The sequence below is a fragment of the Arvicola amphibius genome, chromosome 4 (genome assembly GCF_903992535.2).
Source record: "Arvicola amphibius chromosome 4, mArvAmp1.2, whole genome shotgun sequence".
NCBI classification, from domain to species: domain Eukaryota; kingdom Metazoa; phylum Chordata; class Mammalia; order Rodentia; family Cricetidae; genus Arvicola; species Arvicola amphibius.
The window spans coordinates 78252616-78279019 of NC_052050.1; the positions used below are offsets into that span (position 1 = coordinate 78252616).

Sequence of the window (26404 nt, forward strand, 5' to 3'; positions counted from 1 at the left end):
TTTCTTAATACTTTGAAGTGATGGAAGGAAATTGTCTGTTACCAGAATGGTTACATCGCAAGCAAACTATGTTATAGTTCATTTTAAAATGGTGATATATATTTTTTAATTCATATTACTAAATTGTGGTAAAATGGTTCTGAAATTGTCATGTAAGGTAAATTATAGAAATACTGGAACTGTCCTGTACAAGGAGTGGCAGGCTGCATTCCCACCCGGCTCCTGCATGCCTGGTTAGCTTATGCCCCAAAATAATTACACGGAAACTGTATTCTTTTAAGCACTGCCTGGCCCATTAGTTTCAGCCTCTTATTGGCTAACTCTCATATATTGTTTTAACCCATATTTAGTAATCTGTATAGCACCACAAGGTGGTGGCTTACCAGAAAGATTCTATCCTGCTTCCATCTCAGGGAGGAGAGCTATGGTGTCTGCCTGAGGCATCTGCCTGAATCTGCTTTCTTTCTCCCACAATTCTGTTCTGTCTACTCTGCCTACTTAATTTTCTGTCCTATTAAAGGGCCAAGCCAGTTACTTTATTAACCAATGAAAGTAACACATAGACAGATGACCCTCCTCCATCACTGTCCTTGACAATGTCAAAAGTTTTTCATATATATTTGGATTCGGTGACTGTAAAATTAAATAATCCTAATGTTAACGATATTTAGGTTTAAATGAAAAATATTGGCAATTTTTAAAAACAGTAGATATGGAGGGCGTGTTTTTCTATATATCAGTTTTGCTTTACAATTCTGAATTTTCACCAAAACAGGAGCTAAGAATCCATCATAGATTATAACAGCTCTTTGATGTTATATATTTGTTTGTATTTTCTTTTCAGAGCTCTAAATAACATAAATTCTGAACTACAAAAGTCAAATTAAAAGTTTTAATGTTATATATTTACATTAAGATTCAAATGTGTAATATAAACATGTATGCATAATAAACTACACAAAATCTATGTAAATATATGATTAGAACAATACAACAGGGAGCCCTTACTGCTGTCAAAAAGCTAGTTATTTGCTCCATATGGTCATTATATTTGATTGAGATGATTTTGTATTACTTGTAATAGGTTACAGGCTCATTACCAGGAGTATTTGCATTTTGTAGATGGTGAAAATAAGGATTAAGAATGTTAAATGATGGGCTTTAAAATATTCTTTCTCTTCCAAAGTGAAGAACAAAGTTGCTAAAGTGAATTTTAGGCATGAAATTATATTCAATATTTTTCAATGAATTCTCAACTGTACTTATTTATTGAAATTTGGGCAAGATATCAAAATTCTTAAATCACTTAATTCCATGGGCAAACTCTAGAAATTTCAAAAGGGTTGTAAACAATAGTAAATCTCATAATCAGTCATAAAAATGTGTTAAGAAGGTCAACAAATATTTCACATTAAATTGCTTTGCTTAAAATGTATTCAAAGAAATTGGATAACTAAGCACCATAATAATAAGCATGCTCAGAGTCTGAGAGAAAAAAATATAGTTTACATATTATCTGTGCTTCCCTGCATCTTGCAGGTGGTGTGACACTGTTGGTCACTGGATGAACCAATAAGTCACTGAATGAACTAAAGAATGACTGATTTGATAAAATGAGTTAATAGTATATTGTTTCATTCAACTGTCTAGAGAATTAAATTCAAAAAACATTTTGAGTTTACTTGCACACAAAGGGTCAGCTTTATCACTTGGTGAAGTTGGATAATTGTGCAAATTTAAGTACTAATCTCAAAGGAATATTTATCATAATAACTGCCTTTGGTTTCTTTAATAAACCTTTGAACGCAAATATGATATACAAGATCACTTGGATTTCAGGTATTCTTGTAATGGTTAATCGTCATTGTCAGTTTGAGTGGAATTGGCATCTCCAATGGGACACGCTTTCATATACGTGTTTGAGAGATTTTGCAGGGAGATTTTACTAAGAACTGATGAGGTTCTCTGAATATGGCACAGTGTGAACCGGAGCCTCAGAGAAAGGAAAGAGAAAGAAGAAAATGACCTAAACATCAGCTTTCATCCTAACTGTGGTTTCCTTGTGACTATACATCCCCATGCCCCATCACCCTGCTTTCCCTACCATGATGGACTACATTCCTCTGAAATTTGAGTTAAAATAAATGCTTCCTGGTCCCAGGGAGATTAGTCAGCATTTAAAAGCAGGTGCTGAGTTTGCAGAGGACCTGCGTTTCTTTCCCGTCACCCACAGGATGCCTAACAATCATCTATCCATACAGTCCCAGGGGAAGAGACTTCTCATCAGCACATATGTGCACATGGTACATATAAACCCATGTAGGCAAACATACATACAATAAAATGAAACAAAACAAAAAACCTAACACTTCCCTTTCAATCTCTGTCAGTATTTCATTAGAGAGAAGTAAAGAGTATAGTCGCCTTATGTAACAACACGTAAATCATGTAACTTTTTGCATTATCTTTTCAGCCTAATCCAAGGGAAGGTTCTTTAATGTGTAAGTATTAGATGAAAATGATGGAATGGGACATAACAAAAATAGTAGGATTTGTGTGTGAATACTGTCGGGTAACTTTTATTCCCCACTCCAAATAATGTTAGTCAAAATTTTTGCCACCATGGAATATATGTCCAAGCTGGGGGAAAATTAAAAAAAAAACACAAGCAATTAGGAAACAATATAGAGAAAATCATTTATGTTTGAAATAATATAAATCTTAAGATAAACCTAGATATGTAGATTCAGTAGTAGAACACTTTCAAAACAAAGTCTAGGCTCTGGGCTAACTCATGTGTATAAGAGAGCATATTTCTTAGTATGGAGACTTAACTAAATTCATCAGTCCGGGCAGTTTAAGATGGGATCTGAAAATTAAGTAGGAAATAAATATTGAGGAAAAGAACATTATTATGCAGAGACAGCAACATATATGAGAGCTCAAGGGTTGGAATGAAAAAAGTGCTCTACATACTGTAAAGCCCCAGGGGATTGAATAGACAGCAGTTTTGAAAGTACCTGGAGATGAAGGTAGTGAGGCTAGTGAGGGTGGACCACAACCTGCTTGCCTGTGTTCCCAGAGACCAGTGTTATCAAATGCCACACGCCCAGCCTGTGTTCACAATGACCAGTGTTATCAAATGCCACATGCCCAGCCTGTGTTCACAGATCTCATAGTGTTATCACATGCCACACGCCTAGTCTGTGTTCACAAATCTCTCAGTGTTATCACATGCCACATGCACAACCTATGTTCCTAGATCTCACAGTTATCACATGCTGCATGCCCAGCCTGTGTTCCCAGATCTCACAGTGTTATCTGTCACATGCTCTTGAACAAACCATCTCTCTGCCTCTAACCTACACATGTGAACATGCACAGCCTACAGCTTCTGTGTTTTGAATTATTTTCCTCGTTTTCTTGTTTCTGAATTTATGTGTCTCGATCATTACTTTAAAGCGTTTCATCTTCTAAGTACTTATTGCTATAAAATTTCCTCTAAATCTGTTTTAACTCCACAACATGAATATGGATATGTTTTGTTTCCATTTTGTTTCATGTGAAATGCTTCGAACTTTCCCTTTGAACCATGTAATTTAGAAGGACTTTGCTTAGTGCCCAAATATTTTGGAGTTTTTCTTTATTTGCAATGGATTTCTAAGTGAATTCTGGTATAGCTATCTTATGCATATTTGAAATTTACTGATTCTTATTTTATGGATAGCTTCAAGAAATGTGTAGTTTGCATTCTCTTCTGCGGTTCCAGAATGTGATCTAGAAAAGTCACTAAGTCTCTGTGTGTATATGTGTGTGAGTGTGTCTCTTTCTGTATTTCTGTGTCTCCTTCTCCATTGACCTTTAGGTCATTCACTTTGAATCCTTGTTTTCAATTGCATAAGTTGATGATTTTTATATCTTTCTCATGAATCAATTATTCTAACATTATAAAGATGAACTATCTCTTATTGTCTTAGTTACTGTTTTAATGCTGTGAATATATACTATGACCACAGCAACTCTTATAAAAGAAAGCATTTAACTGTAAAAGTATAGTTTTTACATTTGCTACAGTTAGAAAGGGTTAGTCCAAGTTTACGACGTCACAACAAGCAGACAGACTTGACACTGGAGCAGTAGCTGAACAGTTTATATCCTGACTCACAGACAAGAGGGAGAGAGAGAGAGAGAGAGGGAGCAGACCTGGTATAGACTTTTGAAACCTCAGAATCTTCCCACTCTGACACATTTCCTCCCACAAAGTCACACCTATTTCTAAAAGGCCACAAATCCTAGTCCGTCTAATCCAGAAACAGTCTCTCTCCTTGGTGACTAAATATTCAAATATATTAGCCAATGGGAGTCATTCTCACTGAGCTACCACACTGACAAAGTTTCTACTTTTTTTTTTAGTAGTGATTTTACAATTTTGTTTTATTTAGGATTTTTTTCTTCTTTTTTTTCCCCAGTTTATTTATTTTTTATTAAAAATTGCCATCTCCTCCCCTCCTCCTCCCCCTTCCCTCCCCTCCCCTCCACCCATACCCCCACTCCCTCCCTCTCCAGGCCAAAGAGCCATCAGGGTTCTCTACACTATGTTGAGTCCAAGGTCCTCCCAACTCCCTCCAGGTCCAGGAAGGTGAGCAACCAAACTGACAAGGCTTCACCAACCCCACAACAGACAAAGGTCTGATCTCCAAAATATATAAGGAACTCAAGAGACTAGACTTTAAAATGCTAATGAACTCAATTAAAAAATGGGGCACTGAACTGAACAGAGAATTCTCAACAGAAGAAGTTCGAATGGCCAAAAGACACTTAAGGGCATGCTCAACCTCCTTAGCAATCAGGGAAATGCAAATCAAAACAAAGTTAAGATACCATCTTACACCTGTCAGAACGGCTAAAATCAAAAACACCAATGATAGCCTTTGCTGGAGAGGATGTGGAGTAAGGGGTACACTCATCCATTGCTGGTGGGAATGCAAACTTGTGCAACCGCTTTGGAAAGCAGTGTGGAGGTTTCTCAGGAAATTTGGGATCCACCTACCCCAGGACCCAGCAATCCCACTCTTGGGAATTTACCCAAGAGATGCCCAATCATATTACAAAAGCATCTGTTCAACTATGTTTATAGCAGCATTATTTGTAATAGCCAGAACCTGGAAACAACCTAGATGCCCTTCAGTGGAAGAATGGATGAAGAAAGTGTGAAATATATACATATTAGAGTATTACTCGGTGGTAAAAAAACAATGACATCTTGAATTTTGCATGCAAATGGAGGAAAATAGAAAACACCATCCTGAGCGAGGTAACCCAGGCCCAAAAAGATGAACATGGGATGTACTCACTCATAATTGGGTTCTAGCCATAAATAAAGGACATCGAGCCTATAATTCGTAAAAATCCTAGAGAAGCTATATAAGAAGGTGAACCCAAAGAAAAACATATAGTTATCCTCCTGGATACTGGAAGTAGACAAGATTGCAGGACAAAAAAATGGGAACATACGGGTGGGGTGGGATGGGGGGAGGGGGGATGGGGCGAGAAAAGTGTGAAATGGAGGATGGGAAGAGCTTGGGGGAATAGGATGGTTGGGATATAGGAAGGGTGGATATGGGAACAAGGAATTATATATCTTACTTAAGTTTCTACTTTTTATAAGTACCTCCATGCAGCATTGGGCTATTTTATGTATGTTTGTTGCATTATATTTCTCTTATGTTCTGAATGTTTTAAATATCACTTTTATGTATGTGAATGATCTGTTGTATGTATGTCATGTAGTGACATGACAGCCTGGTGCCTGTAGAGACCAGAAACAGGTGTGACTTGCATTGGAGCTGGGTTTATAGATAGTTGTGAGGCACCATGTAGGCACTGGGAATCTCTGGACAAACAGTGCTCTAAAGCCTAAGCCACCTGCTAAACATTGTATTCAGTTGTTTTGCCTTTATTCAATTATTTTTAGAATTAGATTTTTAATTTAATGACATTTTGACATATCTTATCTCTTGTTGTGGTATTTAGGATGAGAATGTTCATCTCTGGCTTATCAAAGTCTAATTACAGACATGCCGTTATCTCTTTAATTTTTTTTTGTTTTTTGGTTTTTGATTTTTTGAAACAGGGTTTCTCTGTAGCTTTGGAGCCTGTTTTGGAACTAGCTCTTGTGGACCAGGCTGGCCTCAAACTCATAGATATCAGCCTGCTCTGCCTCCCGAGTGCTGGGATTAAAGGCTTGTGCCACCATTGCCCAGCTCCATGCCATTATCTCTTTAAAGGATATGCAGGAAATGGGTCATACTATAATTTTATTTAACTCAAGGATTGGGTTTCTTTGTGATGCTGTTGTTTGCATATATTTTATATGCATGTTTGTTATAAACTACAATATACACTAATGTTTTTGTTTGCATTACAGGGTTGGAATATTTTTAATTGTAAAAACATAACAAAATGGGTTGTAAGGAAATTCTGATAAAATATATTATCTTTTCTGTAGTGTTAAGTGTTTCTAGAGATCCTTGTTATGGATCTGTGTTTCTATGTGTATTTCCTTCACCATGAAGTCTTTAGTATTAGTTTAAGTTCAGGTACACTGAAGAGAAAGTCTCCTAGCATTCACTTATCCAAAAATGTTTTACTTTTCTTTAATTTTTAAGAGGTTTTCTAAATTGTATGTGTATATCCCATTTTAGCCATTCAAATATGTCATCACTGTCTCTTGTCTACAACCTAAAAAAATCTTTTATTTTTGAGAATGCCATGAACATATATGATGAAATAAAATCATCTCTACTTCCATTTCCCCGTTCCAGATTCCCTTATGTCCCTCTCCCCAAAGCCTCCCCCAAATTATGTCTTTTTATTTTATGGTGATGCACATGTAGTATATTTAGTTCCACACTGTGTGCTTGCCGTCCCTTATGGAAGTGTTGTGGACATTGCATAGTTCCTCGGGAAGAAGGATCATTCTCTTTCGAGTTTGTAGTTCCTGGTAGGTTTCCAGCACGCCAAAAGATAACTACAGTCATTTTCGATGAAACCAATCCTCATATTGCAGACCTGTAATGTCATGGTTTAGTTTGACTATGAAGATGTCTGGTGCTGTTTTCACTTTGTTTACACCACTTGGAATCCAGTGTTTTGTGAAGCCATGTGTTAATATTTTTGACAAGCTTGGGGAATTTGCCCCCACTATTGTCTTCAGATTCATTCAACCATTCCCAGGGCACTTACTCTCTTATTTGTAGTTTTTTTTCTATTTAAGTGCACATTTTGCACTGACCCTGCTTCATTCTCTTCAATGTTTCTCAATCACCTCTGCTATCTCCTCCACCTTGTCTACCTGCTACCATGTAGATTTTTCTTCCCAGGCACTGGAAAGTTTAACTCCAGATATTCTCTTTAAGCTTTTTAATTTCCTCCTTAATTTGTGCTTTTGTGGGAGTTTTCTGAGACCTGTTGATGAGATTCAACTGTATCTAGCCATCCTAAATTTCTGGGGTTGAAGATTTTTCTTTAATGTGGGACTTCAAACAAGGAAACTTTAGAAAAATAAAGAACAAGTGGTAACTTTAAAAGTTGCCAGAGAAGAGCCACCGTTTTTGGCCCAATTCAATTCTGCTTGCATTCTACATTAATTTCTTTATAGCTTCAAACCACTTTAGACACTTTTTAACCCTTAACATAGTTTTTTCATTTAATATTTCCCAAACAGTTATAAATACTTTCTAAAGAAAGATCATTTGTGGAATTACAGCCAAAGCCAAAACCTAAGTGATATATTTTAGTTTCTTATGCAATGCCACACAATCCAACTTTTAAATTTGAAATTTATTTACTCATTTAATTTTCCTATCTCAGTCTGTCTCTCTCTCTCTCTCTCTTCTCTGTGTGTGTGTGTGTGTGTGTATGTGTGTGCACGCACACACACATGTATGTGCCATAGCACACTTGTGGTGGCCAGAAGACAGCTTTTGGGAAAGGATCCCTTTCAAGAGTCAGCTCTTTTCCTTCACCTTGAGTCTGGCTTTCTAGATAGGTCTGCATTTACACTCTTGCTCCAGGCTATCTGTCCCCACAAACTTCTGTGCAATTCTTTTCTCTCTGTTTCTTGTTTCATGTTAGAAATTCCTGGAACACAGAAGGACACCACTGCATCTGGCTTTTGAAGTGGGATTCCAGAGGTCAGACTCAGATCATCAGTCTTGTACCACTAGCACCCAATCCTACAGATATAACCCAATGGACCACAATATTGAAACTTGTAATTTCCTTCTGGAGACAGTGACCACAACAGTAAAACTATTACTACTTCAGTAATAATAATAGCTTCAGTGTAAGAAGAAAATTGAAGTAGGTGGCGGTGGCACCTGTCTTTAATCTCAGGACTCTGGAGGGAGAGGCAGTGGGAGAGATCTCTGCGAGGTTGAGGTCAGCCTAGTCTACAAATTGAGTTCCAGGAGGATCAGAGCTGCACAGAAAAACCCTGTCTTGGATAGCCAAAACCAAAAACCACCCCAAAAACAACAACAAACAAACAAGAATAAAATTGAAAATTCAATACAAACACTAATGACAGCAGCCATTAATTAATTGGTTAATAAATTCTCTGATATAATTGCAATTCCTTGTGGGTGGTAGGATGTGAGTGGTAGTTTCCTTCATTCTACCTTCTATATTATTTTAAATTTTAATGTAATTTTATCTACATATATGTATATACACATACTTAGATTTTTATAATCAGCTTCATTTTATTAGGTAGCAACTATAAACTTAGTATAATAGGTAATATTATTGCAAATTATTACTGAATAATGTATCGTATAAGTACTAGAGAATAAAATTTGTCTTATGGGATATTACTATAGCTCTGTGTAGATGTGCTATATTTGTTTATATTGAATCTGTTTAACTATGTAAAGATGTGTTACGTTTGTTTCACCTTGTCTGCCAAAAGGATGTGATTGATCTAATGAAAAGCTGAGCAGCCAATAGCTATGCAGTAGAGGGTAGGAGAGATAGTAGAGTTAAAGTAGGAGGAGGAATCCAGGCTCCAGGGTAAAGAGAACAGAAGAAAAAGAGAGAGACAACTGGGGTCAACAAGCTAGACATGGAAGAAGAAGAAAAAGAAGGACATACTGAATGAAAGAAAGGTAAAAAGCCCTGAGGCAAAACATAGATGAAGAGGAACAGGTTAAATTAAGTTAAAAAGGGCTAGTCAAACAGGTATAAGATAAGGCCAACTATTCTTAACTAAAAATATGTCTCCAAGTAATAATTTGGGGTTGGCAGTCCAAAAAAGCCTGATGCAAATGTGCAAATACCAGCAAACATATCAAAATAGCTTAATTCAAAGACTAGTCATCAGATAAGATGATTCACTGAGGTACATTCAAGCCAACTAATCATATATAGCACAATAAAAAATTGTAGCCAGACACTGTAAATAACTATATGGACTCTTTTTACATGGGAAAAAGTATTCTCTTATTGAAATAGGTTATATAATAATATATAATAATAATTGTGGAGATTATTATGAGTGTATTGAAGTAGAAATATATGAAAATTTGTGAAAGATACCAATCATTCTGGTGGGTTTCATTATGTGAATGACTAATTGAATTTATCTTAGACAGTAATTTGGAATGCCTGAAATATCCCATAGGGGAGTAGACAGATTCCTCCCACACCAATATTTATGCCATCTAGAAAAAATATTTTTGGTTAGTGGGCTACCTACTTATTTGATTTGACTGTTTAGAATATTCCACAAAACTGTCTTTCTTCAATTTCTTCCAAGAGTTATGACCAGAATTAAAAGACAGGTTTATTTCTACAGTCACTCCAATGGGTATGGTTTCTAATATTGTAATGACTTGTAACTAGCCTGTCCATTTCACTTACGTCATTGATATTTTTTGGTAGGCATTTTAAAAATATGTTTGTAGGCCCTATTCTACAAAACTATGATCAGATTGGATATAGTCACTTAGAACATATAACTATAGACTGCCTATGCTCTGAATAAATTAAAAATTGTAGCTGTGAGGAGGAACCCTGATCTCTCTGCTGTAGTTAGGAATGGGGACCATTTTAGCAAAAAGGTACTTATTCTGTCGTCATTGAAACCACAGTGGAAAGAAATCTATTGACCTCTGCTGCAGGAACTACCCGCCTACTGGAGCATGGCCTCACAGACAATTTAGCTGGATGCAGAAATGCATCTGGCCCCTTCCTCTCTGCTTCCCCCTGGTCCCAGTTCACTGTTCAGATTGCTTTGGATCTGATCTTCATCCATCGTTCAAGCAGAGAATTCTGACTTTGTAAGTTTTACCTTTTAATAAACATCGTTCTATTTTTTTAGTTCCGAGCTAATGTGGAATTCCCTTTTTTAATAAGCGTCCAATCTTTCTGCCTTCAGACCTCATATGAATGCTGTTATTATTTTAATTGGATTTTGTTCACATGCCATGAAATAATTATGCTTAAGGCTAGCATCATGCAGGTTTCCTTGATGTCTCTGCCAGAAGGCATCTCCTGGACTTACTTCATTGGCAGAAGTCATCATTAATTTTTCCTTCTTTTCTAATGTGTAATTTTGAGAGCAATGATGGAAGTGGCATCCTATCATCTTGTGTTCAAGTCCCAGTCCCGGAACTTCTTGCTGAATTTCCATTAGTATAGGATGACCTTTATCACAATAGTTTTTGGTTTAGGGATGGTGCACTGGCACTTTTCTATGAAGAGGTACAGCAATTATCTTACCTGTATTTTGTAATGAACCTCTTGCATTTGCGATGCTGACTCTACAGGAAGTGGGAAGCACTTCACCACACCACTTTCTTCCCCAGGATATGAGAGTAGAGACTTCCTGTGCGGTTGGCTAACTAGGTTGGAATAAAAGAGTTCCAATGTCCTCAGGGCTCATTTGATCAAGAAAGAAACACTAGTTAATACAAGATTGCTTCCAAAACACCTAAAATAAAATTAAGAAAAATCAAAGTCAGAGCACACAGAAGAAATGGAAGTGCCTCGGCCTTGTTACATCGCCCTCTGTTTTTGCCCACAAGCACACACAGGCATAAGCAAATCAGGGTCCTATTTTGTGATCCTTGCTCAAGCAGCTGTCTCCATGCAGCTGTGTTGGTCAGCATTCCAACACATGAATAGCAGACAAGGGAAGAGTAAGGTCCTGAGGAGCCCAGGACTTCCCCATGCTTTACCCTATCAGTTTTTTTCTGCTTTCATTCAATTTAAGCTTACCAAGTCTTTCTTTTGCAGAAGGATAGTTCACTAGGCACTGCTACTCTTTTCTCCCTGCCTGTTGCCCCTCCCCCAGCAATGCACTCATGGTTTAAGATCACATGATTTTAAGATAAGAATTGTTCTCAAATCTGGCCAAAACAAACTCTCTCTAGTGATTCTGTTTCTGGGCATACTGAAGCATCTTTCTTTCTCTCACTCTTTCTCTCGCTCTCTCTTTTTTTTAACTCCCGTGAATGGAAATCCTAGTATGTTGGTACAGGAAAGGGTTAAAAAGTGCTGGCAAGAAATCACGCATGTGTTAATGCCTGCTGCAGCCTCACATCTCTTCCACTTTGACCTCACAGTTAGTCTGCACGAGTTAATCACGCAGAGCCTCTAGTGATTCCCCTTTCTGTTTCTTTTCAACAGAAACACAGCAGAATCACGAAAACAGAGCACAGCCCCATCTAAAAGAGAGAAAAGAACAGAGAGCAAATACATAAACAAATCTAAAAGGACAAACCCCTGGGAGTTCATGGGAGCGCACAGGGCATGAAAGTGAGCGCCTTTCTGTTTCTCTCATTTGCCTCCGTGTGCATCTCTGCCTGTACCATCCCCCCCCTCAATTATATTATCCTCTCAGACTTGGAAGCTGCTGCCCGAGCTGACGCTTTGATGGTATCTGCGAGCGTTTGTACTGATCTTTATTTCTGCCCCCTGAATATTAATTTTTGAAGCTGGTAGCAATACATTTCATGAGTGACGGGACCTACTAGAGGCAGGTGGGGGGAGCCAGCATCAAATCATCAGCATAATAATAATACAAAGGGGAGGGATTCTTCTGCAACCCAGAGGCAAGAGGAAAAAAAAGCGATGAGTTCGTCAAATACATGGAGCTTTGGAAGCACAGTCTACTCTCCTGTATTTTCACAGAAAATGACGCTGTGGATTCTGCTCCTGCTATCGCTCTACCCGGGGTAAGATGGGCCGTTTTCAATCTTGTTTGGCTATAGAGAGATGTGGGGGAGTGATAGGGTTGTGGAAGCAGGGAGACCACCCAGATTTGAGACACTCTTTTGGCATTTAGGCTTTATAATTTAGGGAAGAGTGAATATATGGGGTGGGAGAGATATGGATGAGAGAGGAAGGACATATGGGTTTATCTGTTGGTTTTATTTGTTTGTGTCGTGTTTCTGAGCGCTATAGCTCACCTCATAGACTCTGTGTTCGGGGAATAGCATTTGAATTTGCTGCAATCTGATATAAAGGGGGCTGTGCTCGCACACGCCAGCATTTGAGGCCATATTGAAGGCATTTGGGTGGGGGTCTGGAGGAGAAAATTAAAAATGGGGTCCTGGAGAACACTAGCGTGGTCTGTGTGAAGGAGTATTGGGGGCGGGGGCAGCGCGTTTTCTATTTTACACTACAGTCTTCTCTGGTCCTGCACCTGAGTATTCAGTCAGCCAGGTTTTCTATCCAGCCCCATTGACCCGGCAGCTGATTTCCAGATGGGCAAACACGATTCAGCACCAAGGACAGCAGTCCAGCTTAGGGCCCGATGTAAAGAGGCTTGCCAAACCACAAACAGTATCAGTATCTCTAAATCTTCAGAGGACATCCATGTAGTCAGAAGGCCAGTGGGCCAAGGCACAGCACAGGAATCTGGGGACCTTGCACGAGTTATTGCTGCTCCCACCATCAGATGGTAGAGGGGCTACTGAACATAAGGTAGTGAATATAGTTCAATGAATGTTTAGGGAATTTATCTGGAACAGAGCTGGCCTGGCTGCAGTCTTGAAAACATGCTCAACCAAGTGAATGCAATGCCAAAATCGTGAAGCATGCATGAGTGCTTCACAGTCTTCCTGCACAAATAAAGCGGGAGGAGGATCCAAAAAATTCCTGAGCATGAGTGCTCCCTGAAATGGGTTTCATCTAGATTATTTAGAACTTCTTTGAACTAAGCCTATGAGAGTAGAATCCCCTCCACCAGGCACAGTGCCTATGCTTCTATTCATGATGTAGCTCTCACCACATTATTGTTTCCAGTCAGAACCTACAGCAGGCTAGAAGTCCGCTCTTTCATAGTATGCTCATCTGTATTTCCATTTTAAAATCAAGTATTGTAAGAAATACTTCTGTGTCTGTGCCATCCCCCACGTCCAATAAAAAAACATAAATCTATTGAAGATATCAAAACACTACTCCAAAGTTTTCTTGGAAGTTAATGGAGCTGTTGTAATAGAGATAAACTAAGAGTTTAACAACAATAAACACTGAGTTTAGATAGATCGTTTCATTAAAACACACAAATTGAAAAAGTGTCTCAGAAGAGGAAAGCAACATTTATAGGAAACAGTATTATATGTCACAGAATATAGTATAACCATTAAATACTTTTTTCTATTCAAAACCACCACACACTTTCCTGTTACATATTTTATGTAAGTTTGTAAACTTTGTTTTGGGAATCAGAGTGCTCATAAATAGGGCATTTCTTCTTGTACTTTTACAAACCATGAAACCTGTGGAATAAAATCTAGATCAGAAAAGGGGGAATGTATCTTTCCTTCTTATTTCCATGAATTTTAGTAAACAATTTCTAACCAACTGCTTGAGTATATTCCTATATATTTCGCCTCCAAATTATTCTCTTTTACCCCTAAATATTATTTTATTACTTTTTATGATATGATAGCATTTAAGATTTATGTGTTATGAAAATACTCTGATAGATGTATTTTTGTATTCTCGGAGTAATGATAAAGCAAATAGCCATTGCAGTTTTGTGCAGAGAATGTGGTCAGAGTTTCATGCGATGCAGTCCTTTAGATGACATATCTAAATAACTGAGTATGGATGGAGAAAGTAGAAGATTTGCTCTCCAAAGCTGTTGCAAAGGTGTGGGGTAGAAAAAGTTTCTTATAAAAAGAAATGGAATCCTCAGATTTTATGTCATAAACAATAGTAGTAAGAGAAAGGTGATGAGCATTGTAGGAGAAGAAACTTTAAAAGACATTTTTAATCTGTAACACTTCAAATAAGCTTCTCTTCCTATTAAATGACCAAACTCAGTTGGTTATCTCAACACAAAAGCAAAATAAATCATAAATCAAATCATCAGAGCGAGTATGTTGAAAGCTTATACCTCTCCTTCAAGTGAGAATTTCATAAACTTGAAATATGCTCCACTGCCTTGTATCTTGTTTACAACTTGTGAGAATCACTTGGGAACTTACGAAAATGGAAATTCCTCAACCACACACTGGATGATTCTGAGTCATGAGGTCTGTGAGAAGTCTAAGAATGTTAATTTTAACAAGTTCTCAGAGTTCCTTAAGAAAAATGGGCATGTTGTCTGTCTATTTAGATTAGTTTATTATTGCCCTAGTTAATATTCATAAATATTGTGTTTCCTACAATTTTATTCATCTTGGCATATAAAATCAATTCTTTATCTATTAGTTATCTAGTTGTATATCAATCAAGTATGCCCATCAATCAAAAATTAAAACTATAGAGGATGTTACTATATTTATCTCATGTGTAAATTGTTTGAAACATTTTGACATACAAGCTACATAAATGTCTATGTTGGTATATTCACACATTCTATATACCACAACAGCATATGTTGACAAGTATATTTTAAAACAAATTTAAAAATTTGTAAATTATTTTAATATAAATTCATCCTGCCACAGAGTTTTAAAAATTAGTAAATTTTAAAATATAGCAGAAATGGTTGGGAATAGTAGGAAATTGGTATACAAAGAGAGACATTTTATTTTGATTGGCAAAAATTATCTTATACTATATTTAGACTGACAGATAGTTATTTTTTAAAAATTAGTTGAGCAGAAACATATTAGATTGAATTTTTGACAATTTCAATTTTTCGTTTAAATAAAAGTTTTAGTAGTTCTAATTTATTTATTTTAGAGATTATAACATCATTAAATATTCCATGTCCCTCTCTTGCTCTATGTCAAACTTATGGGTTCTTTTCAATTAATTTTTGTCACATATAAATAGGTACATACATATTTATTTTGTGTCATTTTAATGCTTATATTTATTTTGTATTCTTATTTTTGCTGGATAAAGTGTGTTTCAGATAAAATATTAAGAGTTTTGATTTTTTTAATGCCATAATTATGTTTTATACTGAGTTTCAGTTTTGCAGATCATCAGCATAAACATAAAAGAAATACTCTGATTTTTCAATATAACCAACTTGTTTATAGAGTTAATCTTCATCAGCAAGCTTGTTACTCTACATCTTTACAAATGCTTTCCCTTATTTTTTCAAGAAAACTACTTTTGTTTTTCATAAGCACACAGAATTGCTTTGGTTGTAGACATAGGATCCTAGTTAGTCTTCTTTGAGCACCTCACGTGAAAGGGTAAAAACAGAGGCTGTAAGTATGACTCAGAATTTCCAAGAATCCTTTTCCCACCACACTGTATACCAAATACCTGGATAGCAGGTTGGGATTTTGAAACTGTTTTCTGTTATGTTTTTAAAGTTTCACTTTGGGTAGTTCACACTGAGCTACAGGCTGAATTATAGACTGTGCTTGGCACCAGTATAAAAATTAAACTTTTTTTTTAATGGAATCCATAGATACCTTTCTGGTATTTTAGATTCATTTTATATTTAGTTTAAAATAATTCACCACAATTTAAGTTAATGGTAAAAACTTGTTTAGAAATTTTATAATTTCTAGTCAAGCAGGAAGGAAGTCAAGATTGAATGCAGGGACATTATTCCTGTTGTTCATATTACCCTACCAGGACCATGATTCCTTGTTGATTATAGCATCTCAGTTTGTTGAACATGGATGTTTAAATTTTTAATCACAATGCAAATAACTCACAAGTATTCTTGACAGGCTGCCATACTTACAGGAACAGAGGGTAGGTAAATTAAAACCAAAATACCAGAGGTAATTAGTGACTGATTTAAAATAAAACCAGTCACACTATATGTGCACACATGCTTAAACACTTACTTTGTACATGATACATGTATACTTAGCATTAAGCACAGATATTTTGCTGTATGAATCCACAAAAAAATCTCATATTGTTACTTCTGATTATCTATTGTCCTTAAGCCAACTACCTAATCTGTCTATAATTCTCTTTCTTAACCTGTCAAGCTTGGGTGATAAAGAGAGTTTCACCATGCCATAATGAAGATTAGATATAATTGGCACAAAAAATATACAGTTCACCATATCTACACATAGGACAAAAGTTGATTTGAAAGTACATATGTTTATGGTTGATTTATAAGATGCCTTACTTTCCTCTAATTCTGCACAGCATGTATCCTGCTGGGAGTTGTTTCTAGAATATGGATGTGTTAAGCACTCAATGTAATTGAGCCACATCCTCAATCAGATGATTCCTTTTCTTGACATCGACCTGAAACAAGCAAAAACAACAACTACAAATCACGGAATATCTATGCAAAGTGAAATCCTGGCTGTTTTGACACCCAATCTGGTTGAACTTCCAGATTGTTTAATTAGAACTTTTAATCAGTGCTCTGTAATCATTTGGTAAAATTGTTTTTGAAAAAATACAAACACATGCCATTTCAATAAAGCCCAATTATACTATATCAGGTCTAACATATTTTAGAAAAGATATCTTAGCTCCAGATATCCATTGGATAAATTAAAATATTTAATCTATTTTTTTCTGAGGATTCCTTGAGATCTTAGTACTTACCAATTATATCACCATTAAAAGCTATCACATTGTACTCTCTGACAGACATACTTAGACACATCTTGCTATTCAATGGCTTTCTACATTTAAGAACATACAAATAATGCAATGGTTTAAATCCAAAATTAGAATTGTATTTGAGAAAATACATTTCCCAAATTATCATGTATGTGTAAGAAAGAACTAGTTCAATTTGCAATTCTTTGATTATGCAGGACCTACTATGGAATGCTATCAGTGTTCAAAAGTCTTCACTCTCTATCGAGCAAACTCACAGGAAAATTTGCTCAGTAGTTTTATTTATTTATTTTTTTACAAAATTCTTAGAAACGCAAAAGATGAAATGATGAAATTGAGTTAATAATGCTGAATATCAAAGCAGAAATAACGTAGCTTTATCAGTGTCAGGAAACTTAAATTTTCAAATATGTACATATTAAAGGATGACATTGTTAATTACCTACATCATGCTAGAGCTTGCTTAATTAGCTGTGTATGGGACCTCCTAATATCAAAGCATTGATGCTTTTATTTTTGGAGTAAAAATAGTTTCTGTTTCTAAGTATTAATTATAGTTTTCAGTTTTTACTATAATGCTTATATCAGCATTCTTATACCCTCGATAGACTTGTTAGTTAGATTATGAGGATAACACTTTTTTCTTCAAAGACCTGTCATAACAGAGAAACAAGTTGATTAAGGGACCGAGGAATTCTTGAATATCAGCTTCAGGAAAGCCCGAGATTCCTGTTGTTGTATTCCTAGTATACACAAAACACTGGATAAGTACAATGCAGTTCTTAGTGTTAGAAACCACACAGGTTGTTGTGAATTGCAAGAGGCCTCTTCACTTTGCTTCCCTGGGGGAGTTGTTCCTTTTTCATTTGTACTCTATACTGGATATTGAACGTCCTTTACAAGAAATTGTAAAAGCCCCCTTTAAGTTACACATTAGTGGCTTAGGGTAAAAAGAAAACTTAACTCCAAATCATATTAATCCTTATAGTATTATATTACAAGAGCATAAATATGGTAATAATTCTATATTATTATAAGATCATTGTACAGCTGTGCATAGATAAAGTACCATGTGAAGGGTAAATACGTAGCACTGACATTACACTCTCCACCCATTCATAAAGAAAACCAAAAGAACAGAAAATAGCATAGCAGTGAGCAAAACAAGGGATGTTTTTAAAAGCAAAGATCCTTTATAGTAATTGAAACCCTACCATGAATAAAAGTTCAGCTACAGAAACAAGTCTATGTAGTAGGGCATATAGAAAGTAGATTCTGCAATTTATTCATTCAATTTTATGGGAAAATGTCTCAAAAAACTAAATATACCATGTCAATATTTAATATATATTTGTGGTGTGGAAGAATAATTGATAGATGGTCTTATGTGTTGTTTGGTAGTTACCAGTCTTTTTTTATAATTGCTTTTGCAAATGTACTTGAAATACATGGGTATTGAATACTCTTCACACAAAATTTAGTATAAATGAGTTAGATGTAGTGGTACATGTCTTTAATACCAGCACCCAGTAGGCAGAAGCAGGAGGAGCTCCCAGAGTTCAAGGCCAGCCTGGTTTACAAAGTAAATTTCAGGACAGTCTAGGCTAAGCAGAGAGACCTTATCTCAAAAGCAAAAGCAAGAGAAGTATAAATCAATAAACATTTTCTATATTTAAAAAGGTATATTTTTGAATTAGATTTTCTGTGTTGACTGAGTGTGGAATTACAGAGAAACAGAGGCACAAGATGTGTTCTCATAGAGTTTCGATATAATACATTTGGGTAGAGGTTATGACCAGAAAGGTATACAAATAATGATTAAGCTTTAACCAGATAAATGTTAGGTGTTAGATAGAGTTAATGATACTGTAAAAAAAGGTCAGGGTTCTAGTGCTGTGAAATTATGGGACAGAAGTTCACGAACATCAGAGATTCATCTGCAAACACCTTGTTGCACAGTTTTAACAAACTGATGCTATTTTCTTTTCCTGTTCCTCACAGTTTTAAGTATAATTCTGGGGTGATCTTTCATAATATAACAAATTTATATATTAATGATATTTATTTTTGAAGACATCTACATTTTTGAAATGTCCTAAACCTCTCTCTTAGTATTTAGAAAAGAATTATTTAAAACACACAGACACACACACACACACACACACACACACACAAATACAAAGGGCAGTGATAAAAGTCACACTGTGGTCTATTTACATACTTCTACTTCAACAACTTCCCATATATAATAGGAAGTTAGGGAGCCCTCTCCATCCAATATTTTGTATAAACAAGTCAGGTGTAGTGATATTAATATATTTATTATATAGTGCTTATAATTATATATATGTAACAAATATAATGTATATTTGTATATAAATATAAAACAAGGTGTTATGGTTATTTAATTGTCAGTGGATATATTTTTCTATTATTTCTTATTGATTTATATTTTCTGAGTCTTTGTCAATTTGATATAAATGGTCAAATACAGTCATAAAAGATACCATGACCATCTGTATTTTGCAGCTGACTCCAGAAATATTAAAGTAAGATAGTTTGAATACAACAGAGCCAAAACAACAAGGATGGAGGAATTCAGATTTTAAAAGCAAAATGAGATGTGTCATATAAAGGTAAACATAAGAGTTTTTAGTTCCTTGGCAGTTTTTACCTTATTTTATTCTTTTTTAGTTTTTTAAAAAATACTATTTTGTTGAAAATGATTCTAATAGTTATGTTAATGAATTAACTGCCACATAACCAATTATGTTCAAATTCCCTGTCCAAAAACAATAACTAACTAACTAAATAAATAACTAACTAAATAAATAAATAAATAAATGCTGTGCTGCAAGGGTGGAATCATTTGTAGTGTACAGACATAGCCAAAGAAATACAAATTTAAGATGTTATTCCTTTATTTGACAATCGATATGAAAAATTTTAAAATTATTCCTTTTTTACTTTCTATCTCAGGAAAGATCAGTTTAATGAAGCTATTTGTCCCCCACATGCCCAAATAAAATTTAACTAGGTAATGGAAGGAAAAAAAATTTTTGATTCTTTCCATATTCTCTTTCTTCTAAATTTTGCAGTCCATCAAATGTGGCTACAAACCAAGAAAAAACAAACAATGACAAAACAACTCTTTTTTTCCTTTTATTTATTTATTTATTTTTAAAAAATTTCCATCTCTTTCCCTCCTCCCACTTCCCTCCCCTCCCCTCCACCCATACCCGACTCTCTCCCTCTCCAGGCCAAAGAGTAGTCAGGGTTCCCTACACTATGGGAAGTCCAAGGTCCTCCCAACTCCCCCCAGGTCCTGGAAGGTGCTCAACCAAACGGACAAGGCTCACATAGAGCCTGCCCATGACGTAGAATCAAAGCCCAGCGCCATTGTCCTTGGCTTCTCAGTAAGCCTCCACCATCAGCCACATTCGGAGTCTGGTTTGATCACTTGCTCCATCAGTCCCATTCCAACTGGTCTTGTTACCGGAGCCATTTTAGGGTTGGCAAGAGTCTGACTCTAGACAGGTTCCCAGGTGTCCAAGGAGATGTCCCCAGCTTGTTTATTGGGCAGCAGAGGAAAGGGTGCCTGAACTGGCCTTGTCCTATAGCCACACTGATGATCTGATGATTATCTTGCAGATTACCATAGAACCTTCTTCTGGTGATGGATGGAGACAAAACAGCTCTTAAGCAATACATCCTAGCCTGTGACATGTCCTGAAGGGTACAAACTACTAAGCTGCATTTGGTCCGACACTCATTTATAGCTATTCTTACTATTATCTATTATTATTAATGACTATTTCTTACACAGTGAGCCTCAGTCATCTTGTTGAATTTCTCTTTGGCAGGTCACTTTGTGTAGTGACTGGTAAATGCACTTGTAGCTATTACCTCTCTTGCTACTGCAGGGTCATTGTCTATTCCCTAGTCTTTATTCTTTCCCAAATGCCAGTTTCTATGCCAAGGCAATATTCTGTCTCCCTCTGTTTAAATCTAAATTTTGTGAGCATGCATTTTTTTAAAATTTCTAATTAGTTTGTTTTCTAAATTTCTCATCTATTTTCTTACCTAGAATGATGTAATAAAACTGGGGGAAAGACCGTAATTTCTGGAATGCCTGCACTATTCATTTTAAGTGTGTTATTTCTGTGAACCAGAGACTAAAATGATATGGACAAAAATTATAGGAATATATATCACTTTAGGTGACTCTTCCCTCATATAAAACTAAACAGGCATTTATTTTCCAATAGTTGGTAACAAACTATTGACATTCATTTGCTAAACAAAATTACTGAATTCATTATTGAGGACAGACCTTGTTTGCTTATCTTGACAGTCAACTTTCTTTTTGTCAGAATAGATGTATTTAATGGTTGGAGAATATTGGGAAAGATAAAAATGCAAGATGATATTTTGTGATTTGTGGTCATGACTATCACTTCAATTTCTGTATGCCTCATAGAACTGATCATAGGTGGGAAAACATGTCACCTAGGTTACGGCATCAGCACCAAAAATACATTTCTGACACCATGTTTGCTCTCTACTAACTCACTCATGACACAGAAGAAATAGCCCCCAAACTAGTTTTTCTCAATAACAACCTATTCTAATAAGTAATTTGTGTAAGATTTAATGAATAGCTAGATGAGTTTTTCTTGATAACATTTCATCTGATTCATGCAGACATGGGTTTTTTTCCTACTTGTGAATTTAGTATTAGTGAAATTAAATGTCTATGTATTTTCTTTGATGCTTATTTTACTGTTCAACATGATGATAGGGGATACAATGGTGTTGCTTTTTGTTGTTAAATTTTACTACACCTAATTATTTTCATGGTGTGTTAGATTGAAGTTAATGGGACAATACTATCATTGCATTCTTTTTTGTGTTTTTGAGACCATGTTTAATTTCCATTCATGGAAGTTTTTAGATGCAAAATAGCTATGGTATGATATTATTAATTAATTAGTAGAAGAGTTTTCAAGTTCATAATAGTAAAAGTTACTTCAAATTTCACAGCTTTAGAATGTATCATTTTCCAGTTATCCCAAAAGGTAGCAGTATAAAATAGATACATCTTTCTCAGATTTTCTCAAAACACTGCTCTGACAAGCTTAGCTGGGCAGCTATAGCTCAGAGCCTCTCGTGAGGTTACAGTCAAGTTGTATCACAGGGTTCTACCCCTACTCAAATGCAAAAAAACTATCTGTTTCTAAGCTCTCAAAATTATGCACCATAATTCATAACTCATGCTGTAGGTAACCCAAACCAACTCTAACATTGTTGCTGTGGTCAAAGGAAAGGGGTTGTCTTAGTGTGTTGGAACTGGTGTAAAAAAGTATCCTTGGCTATTGTTAAAATATTATGAATGAAACTTTTCTTCTCACAGGCCTGTAGGACTGAAAATCTGAGATTTACAGGGTAAATTTCTCATGTGAACATTCCCCAGCTTGGCAGAATATTTTTGTATGACACACTGAATTTAATTAGATGTCTTTAAACACCAGGTTCATTTTCTATTTTCTCTACATTTGCTGTATCAGAGTTTACTATCTATTTCTCAATTTCTTTAAGACTAGCTATCTCTAACACAAAATTTTCATGAAAGAGTTACCTCAGATTTTTAGAGCTGTTCACATACTTCTTTCCTATTTCATAGCTTAAAAGAGAGATCTTAAGTAGAATAATATTTACAGAAGTAATTATAATTTTGAAGATGAGCTAATAAAGTGCCAATATTGTGGAATGAAGTGCAGCTCACCAGTCATACATACTACAAATCAACACACACACACACACACACACACACACACACACACACCATTCATAGAATTTAATAAATAGAAAATAAAATCAACAATGTGTTAAAACACAGATATGCAAGCATTCAAATATTTCTCTAAATACTCACTATGGTTTTTGGAGGTTTTTCAGATGCTTCTATGGCAAGAAGATCACATACAGTTTTACAGATTCAAAAGAACAGTTCTTTCTAAAACTCATTGTTGTCCCCACTTTTCCTTGTATAATATCTCTGATGAACAAGCATCCAAGACACCCTTGCAGATGCACAAAAAGTGAGAGCTCATCATTCAATTCATTCTCTTTAAATACCGATTTTAAGTAATTTTCCAAATAAACACTTAGCAGATGGGTAAGTCTCAATAAAGTACATCAAAAAAGTTCAAGTGCATTAAAGACATAAGTTGGAAATAAATGGGAACTAAAATATGATACCCTGGCTGACTATTTACTTTCAAGATGACTTAACTGCTCTATTCCTCGCACCATGAAAACACTAAAGACAGCTGAACAAGTTAAACACTTGATCTTATGGCATTTATATTATAGAATAAAAAACATACCTTTAAAATAAAGTTACATGTTATACCTGGTGACATTACAGACGTACCTTTATTACTTTACTCAGAACCAATGGCGTACCTATGCACTGTTCTCTTTCACTTACTTATCCTGACCCAAGGAAGTTCTACAACTAAGACATATTTTCTCCTCAATCATTTTTCAAACAACTACATCCCCAACATTCCACTCATGTTACTCTGGTCTGACATGGCCAAATATGTGTCATGATTTTATGAACTTAGTATTAACTTTATGAGTTTTGGAGGGCTTTGTTGAATGTGGAATGGAAACAAATTCAAGTATATCAATCCATCCCATCATTCCATGTCCTGACTTCTCTACCTTTAATAAGTATTTATTGTATTTCTAGTACTTAATTGTTTCAGTCTTATCCTTGGCATAACACACACACACACACACACACACACACGAACCCTTTTTAAATGACAGAAATTTACCTTTCATAGGTGGTTGGGAGAAACCATTCTGGTCAATGAATAAGTCATAGTGATTTCTTTTTTAGTTAAGTGAAGTTGAAATAATTGGGGGATTTAAAAAACACTATACTTATGAATAGAATGGTTTAGAATAATAAAAGACCTTATGGGAATAGGATTTTGACATAATTTTAGCACTAAACTAAAACCAGATGTTTGACATACTGTAACCAAAGGTAGAGCAGCTATAAGAAAGGGTTTGGGAAGCAGGAAGCTACTTCCAAATTCCCAGCCTTACAGTAGTAGTCTGAATTGAAACTGTAGCTCAGGTAAAGATTTTGAATTGGTGAGAATTCTTCTGGACATCAGTGTCATTCTTAAAGAAGATACATGGACATCCTCTAGAGAATAATGAATTCTGCAGTGCACACACAAGTGTTCAATAACGACATGTTGGCCTCTTTCTTGCTCAGAAATTTCATCTGCTCCTATATCCAAATAAGGCCAAGAATCACTTCTTATTTTTTATAGTAGTCCAGTTATTTCAAACACAATTTATTTATAACAGCTATAAAATTATCTCTGTATAATTAACTGATCTGTTTATACATATTTAGTTTTGTGGTGCTAAAATGGTAGCATTTAAAAAATAACAATTCCTCTTACACAAATTAAAATATTTATTAGTTGATTGATTTAAATGTTCTAGGGCATTGTCATGGAAAGGATTAGCAAACGTTTTAATTTCTTATCTGTAAAATTTATCAGTGGAACTGGAGGTAGCAAAAGTAAGATCCAGCTTCGCTGAAGACTGAATAAAATTTTGTGATTAGGAAATGTTTTTGCAAATCCAGATTAAAAATTTTCTTAGGCTGTTTTAGGCCTCATAATAGTCATCCAATGACCACTGCCTCTTGACTGTGAAGGTAAAAAAATTGGAGAGTCTTGGTTCAACAGGCCATTAGCTTCCACAAACCCCAAAGCTAAGGATGTCATCAAAAAGAACCTAAAGCCCACAGCAGAGATTCCCCTGCTTTGCTGCCATCTGCTCATGTGATAGTCTCACCAAAGTGTTTTCAAATGCCCTGATTTACAGCTCTCTTTTGCTTTAACTATTCAGCAATAGGAATTCACGATAACTCTATTTCTCTATTTTATGACGTATAAAAATATCAATTTATTAATCTATGAAATGTAGAAACTGTTTTTTTCTTGTAAATTTGTATTTGTCAATGAAATCAACATGGTGAATTAAAATATGCTGAAACTTAAACTCCATAAAACCATTTCCAAATTAGAATAGGGGAAATTGTCCACTAACGGATGTTGTCATTCATATTTAGCTCATACAAGTTCTCTCTTGTTCTTGTTGACAGCAGGGTTCTTCGTTGCCATTGCAGAAATTAACTTGCACACAGAAGTACTTGGGACTGTTATTTGCTATCAATATTCTAAAAATAAATACTTAAACTGCCTAACAAATTTGAAAGAAACCAAGTACTATTTCAGTAATAAAATATTCATTACTGAAGCCCCAAGTTTAAGGACAAATATAATTCTTGGAAAGTCGTCTAAATTTGTGAAACACAAACCAAATTTAACATTTTGAGGTAGTAGCTATTAGGTAAGCACACATTTCAATCTCAGAAAAAAAAACACTATAAAGTTTTTAGATGGGGGAACATCAAAACAATCTTGTTTGAATGCCTTTGAATTTGATACATTTAACAATGTATATGGACATATACAGACATATTAAATAATGTATCTGGACATATTTTATGAAATTACATGCCGACCTTCTTTTTCATATACCTGCCTTTAGTGACCTTCAGATTTCACAGTACCTGGAAAAGTCTTGACTTTCACTCACAGACTGCCTGGGAGAACACAGAGGTCATCCTGTCCATTTCTTGCTGTCTTATAAACAAATGAAATTTGTGCATGTGTATATGAATGATCTCATTTTTATTTTAATTCTATCCTTGGTAGGAAAAGAAACAAAAGTTTTATCAGCTTCTTAAAGTAGTTTGTGTTCTGGATGAAAATGCTCATTTTCCCAGAAAACATTAAGATTTTAAAGGTGAAGAGAGAAGTGTTTCAGTAGATGTAACCTCAATGTCAGGTTGGATGCGCTGGGAGACAGATTAGTCATCATCTTGCTCAGAGAAAGCTTTAGGATTGTCTTTCATGTTAAGTGTTGCCTTTCTCTACTTGCTCAAGTATTTGTCTCCACGAATAGAAAGAAGGTGTTTGATACCAGCTTTGCACTTAGCACTTCCTTCTGTCCAACTCCAGCTGCATCTTCTGCATGAGTCTTAAATACAAGCTGATTAACTAAAGGACTAGAAGATTTAAATCTATAAAGCATCATTTTCGAAATTCAGTCACTCTTCCTACATTTCACAACTAAGTGACATGCAGTAATTTATATATTGAATATGTATTTTGATACTTTAGGTTTATTTTCTCTTGATTAAAGTTGTTTGTGTGTGTGCGTGCGTGCGTGCGTGCGTGCGTGTGTGTGTGTGTGTGTGTGTGTGTGTGTGTGTGTT

At 35.5% G+C, this 26404-nt stretch overlaps 1 protein-coding gene across 1 annotated transcript in view; it reads left to right on the forward strand.

Moving 5' to 3' along the window:
- Positions 1–12135: 12135 nt before the first annotated feature.
- The window catches only part of Gabrg2 (gamma-aminobutyric acid type A receptor subunit gamma2), an 81405-nt gene continuing 67136 nt past the window's right edge, over positions 12136–26404 (forward strand). The window contains 1 exon segment of the mRNA XM_038326974.1: positions 12136–12239. Within this exon segment, the coding sequence (XP_038182902.1) occupies positions 12136–12239 (104 nt within the window).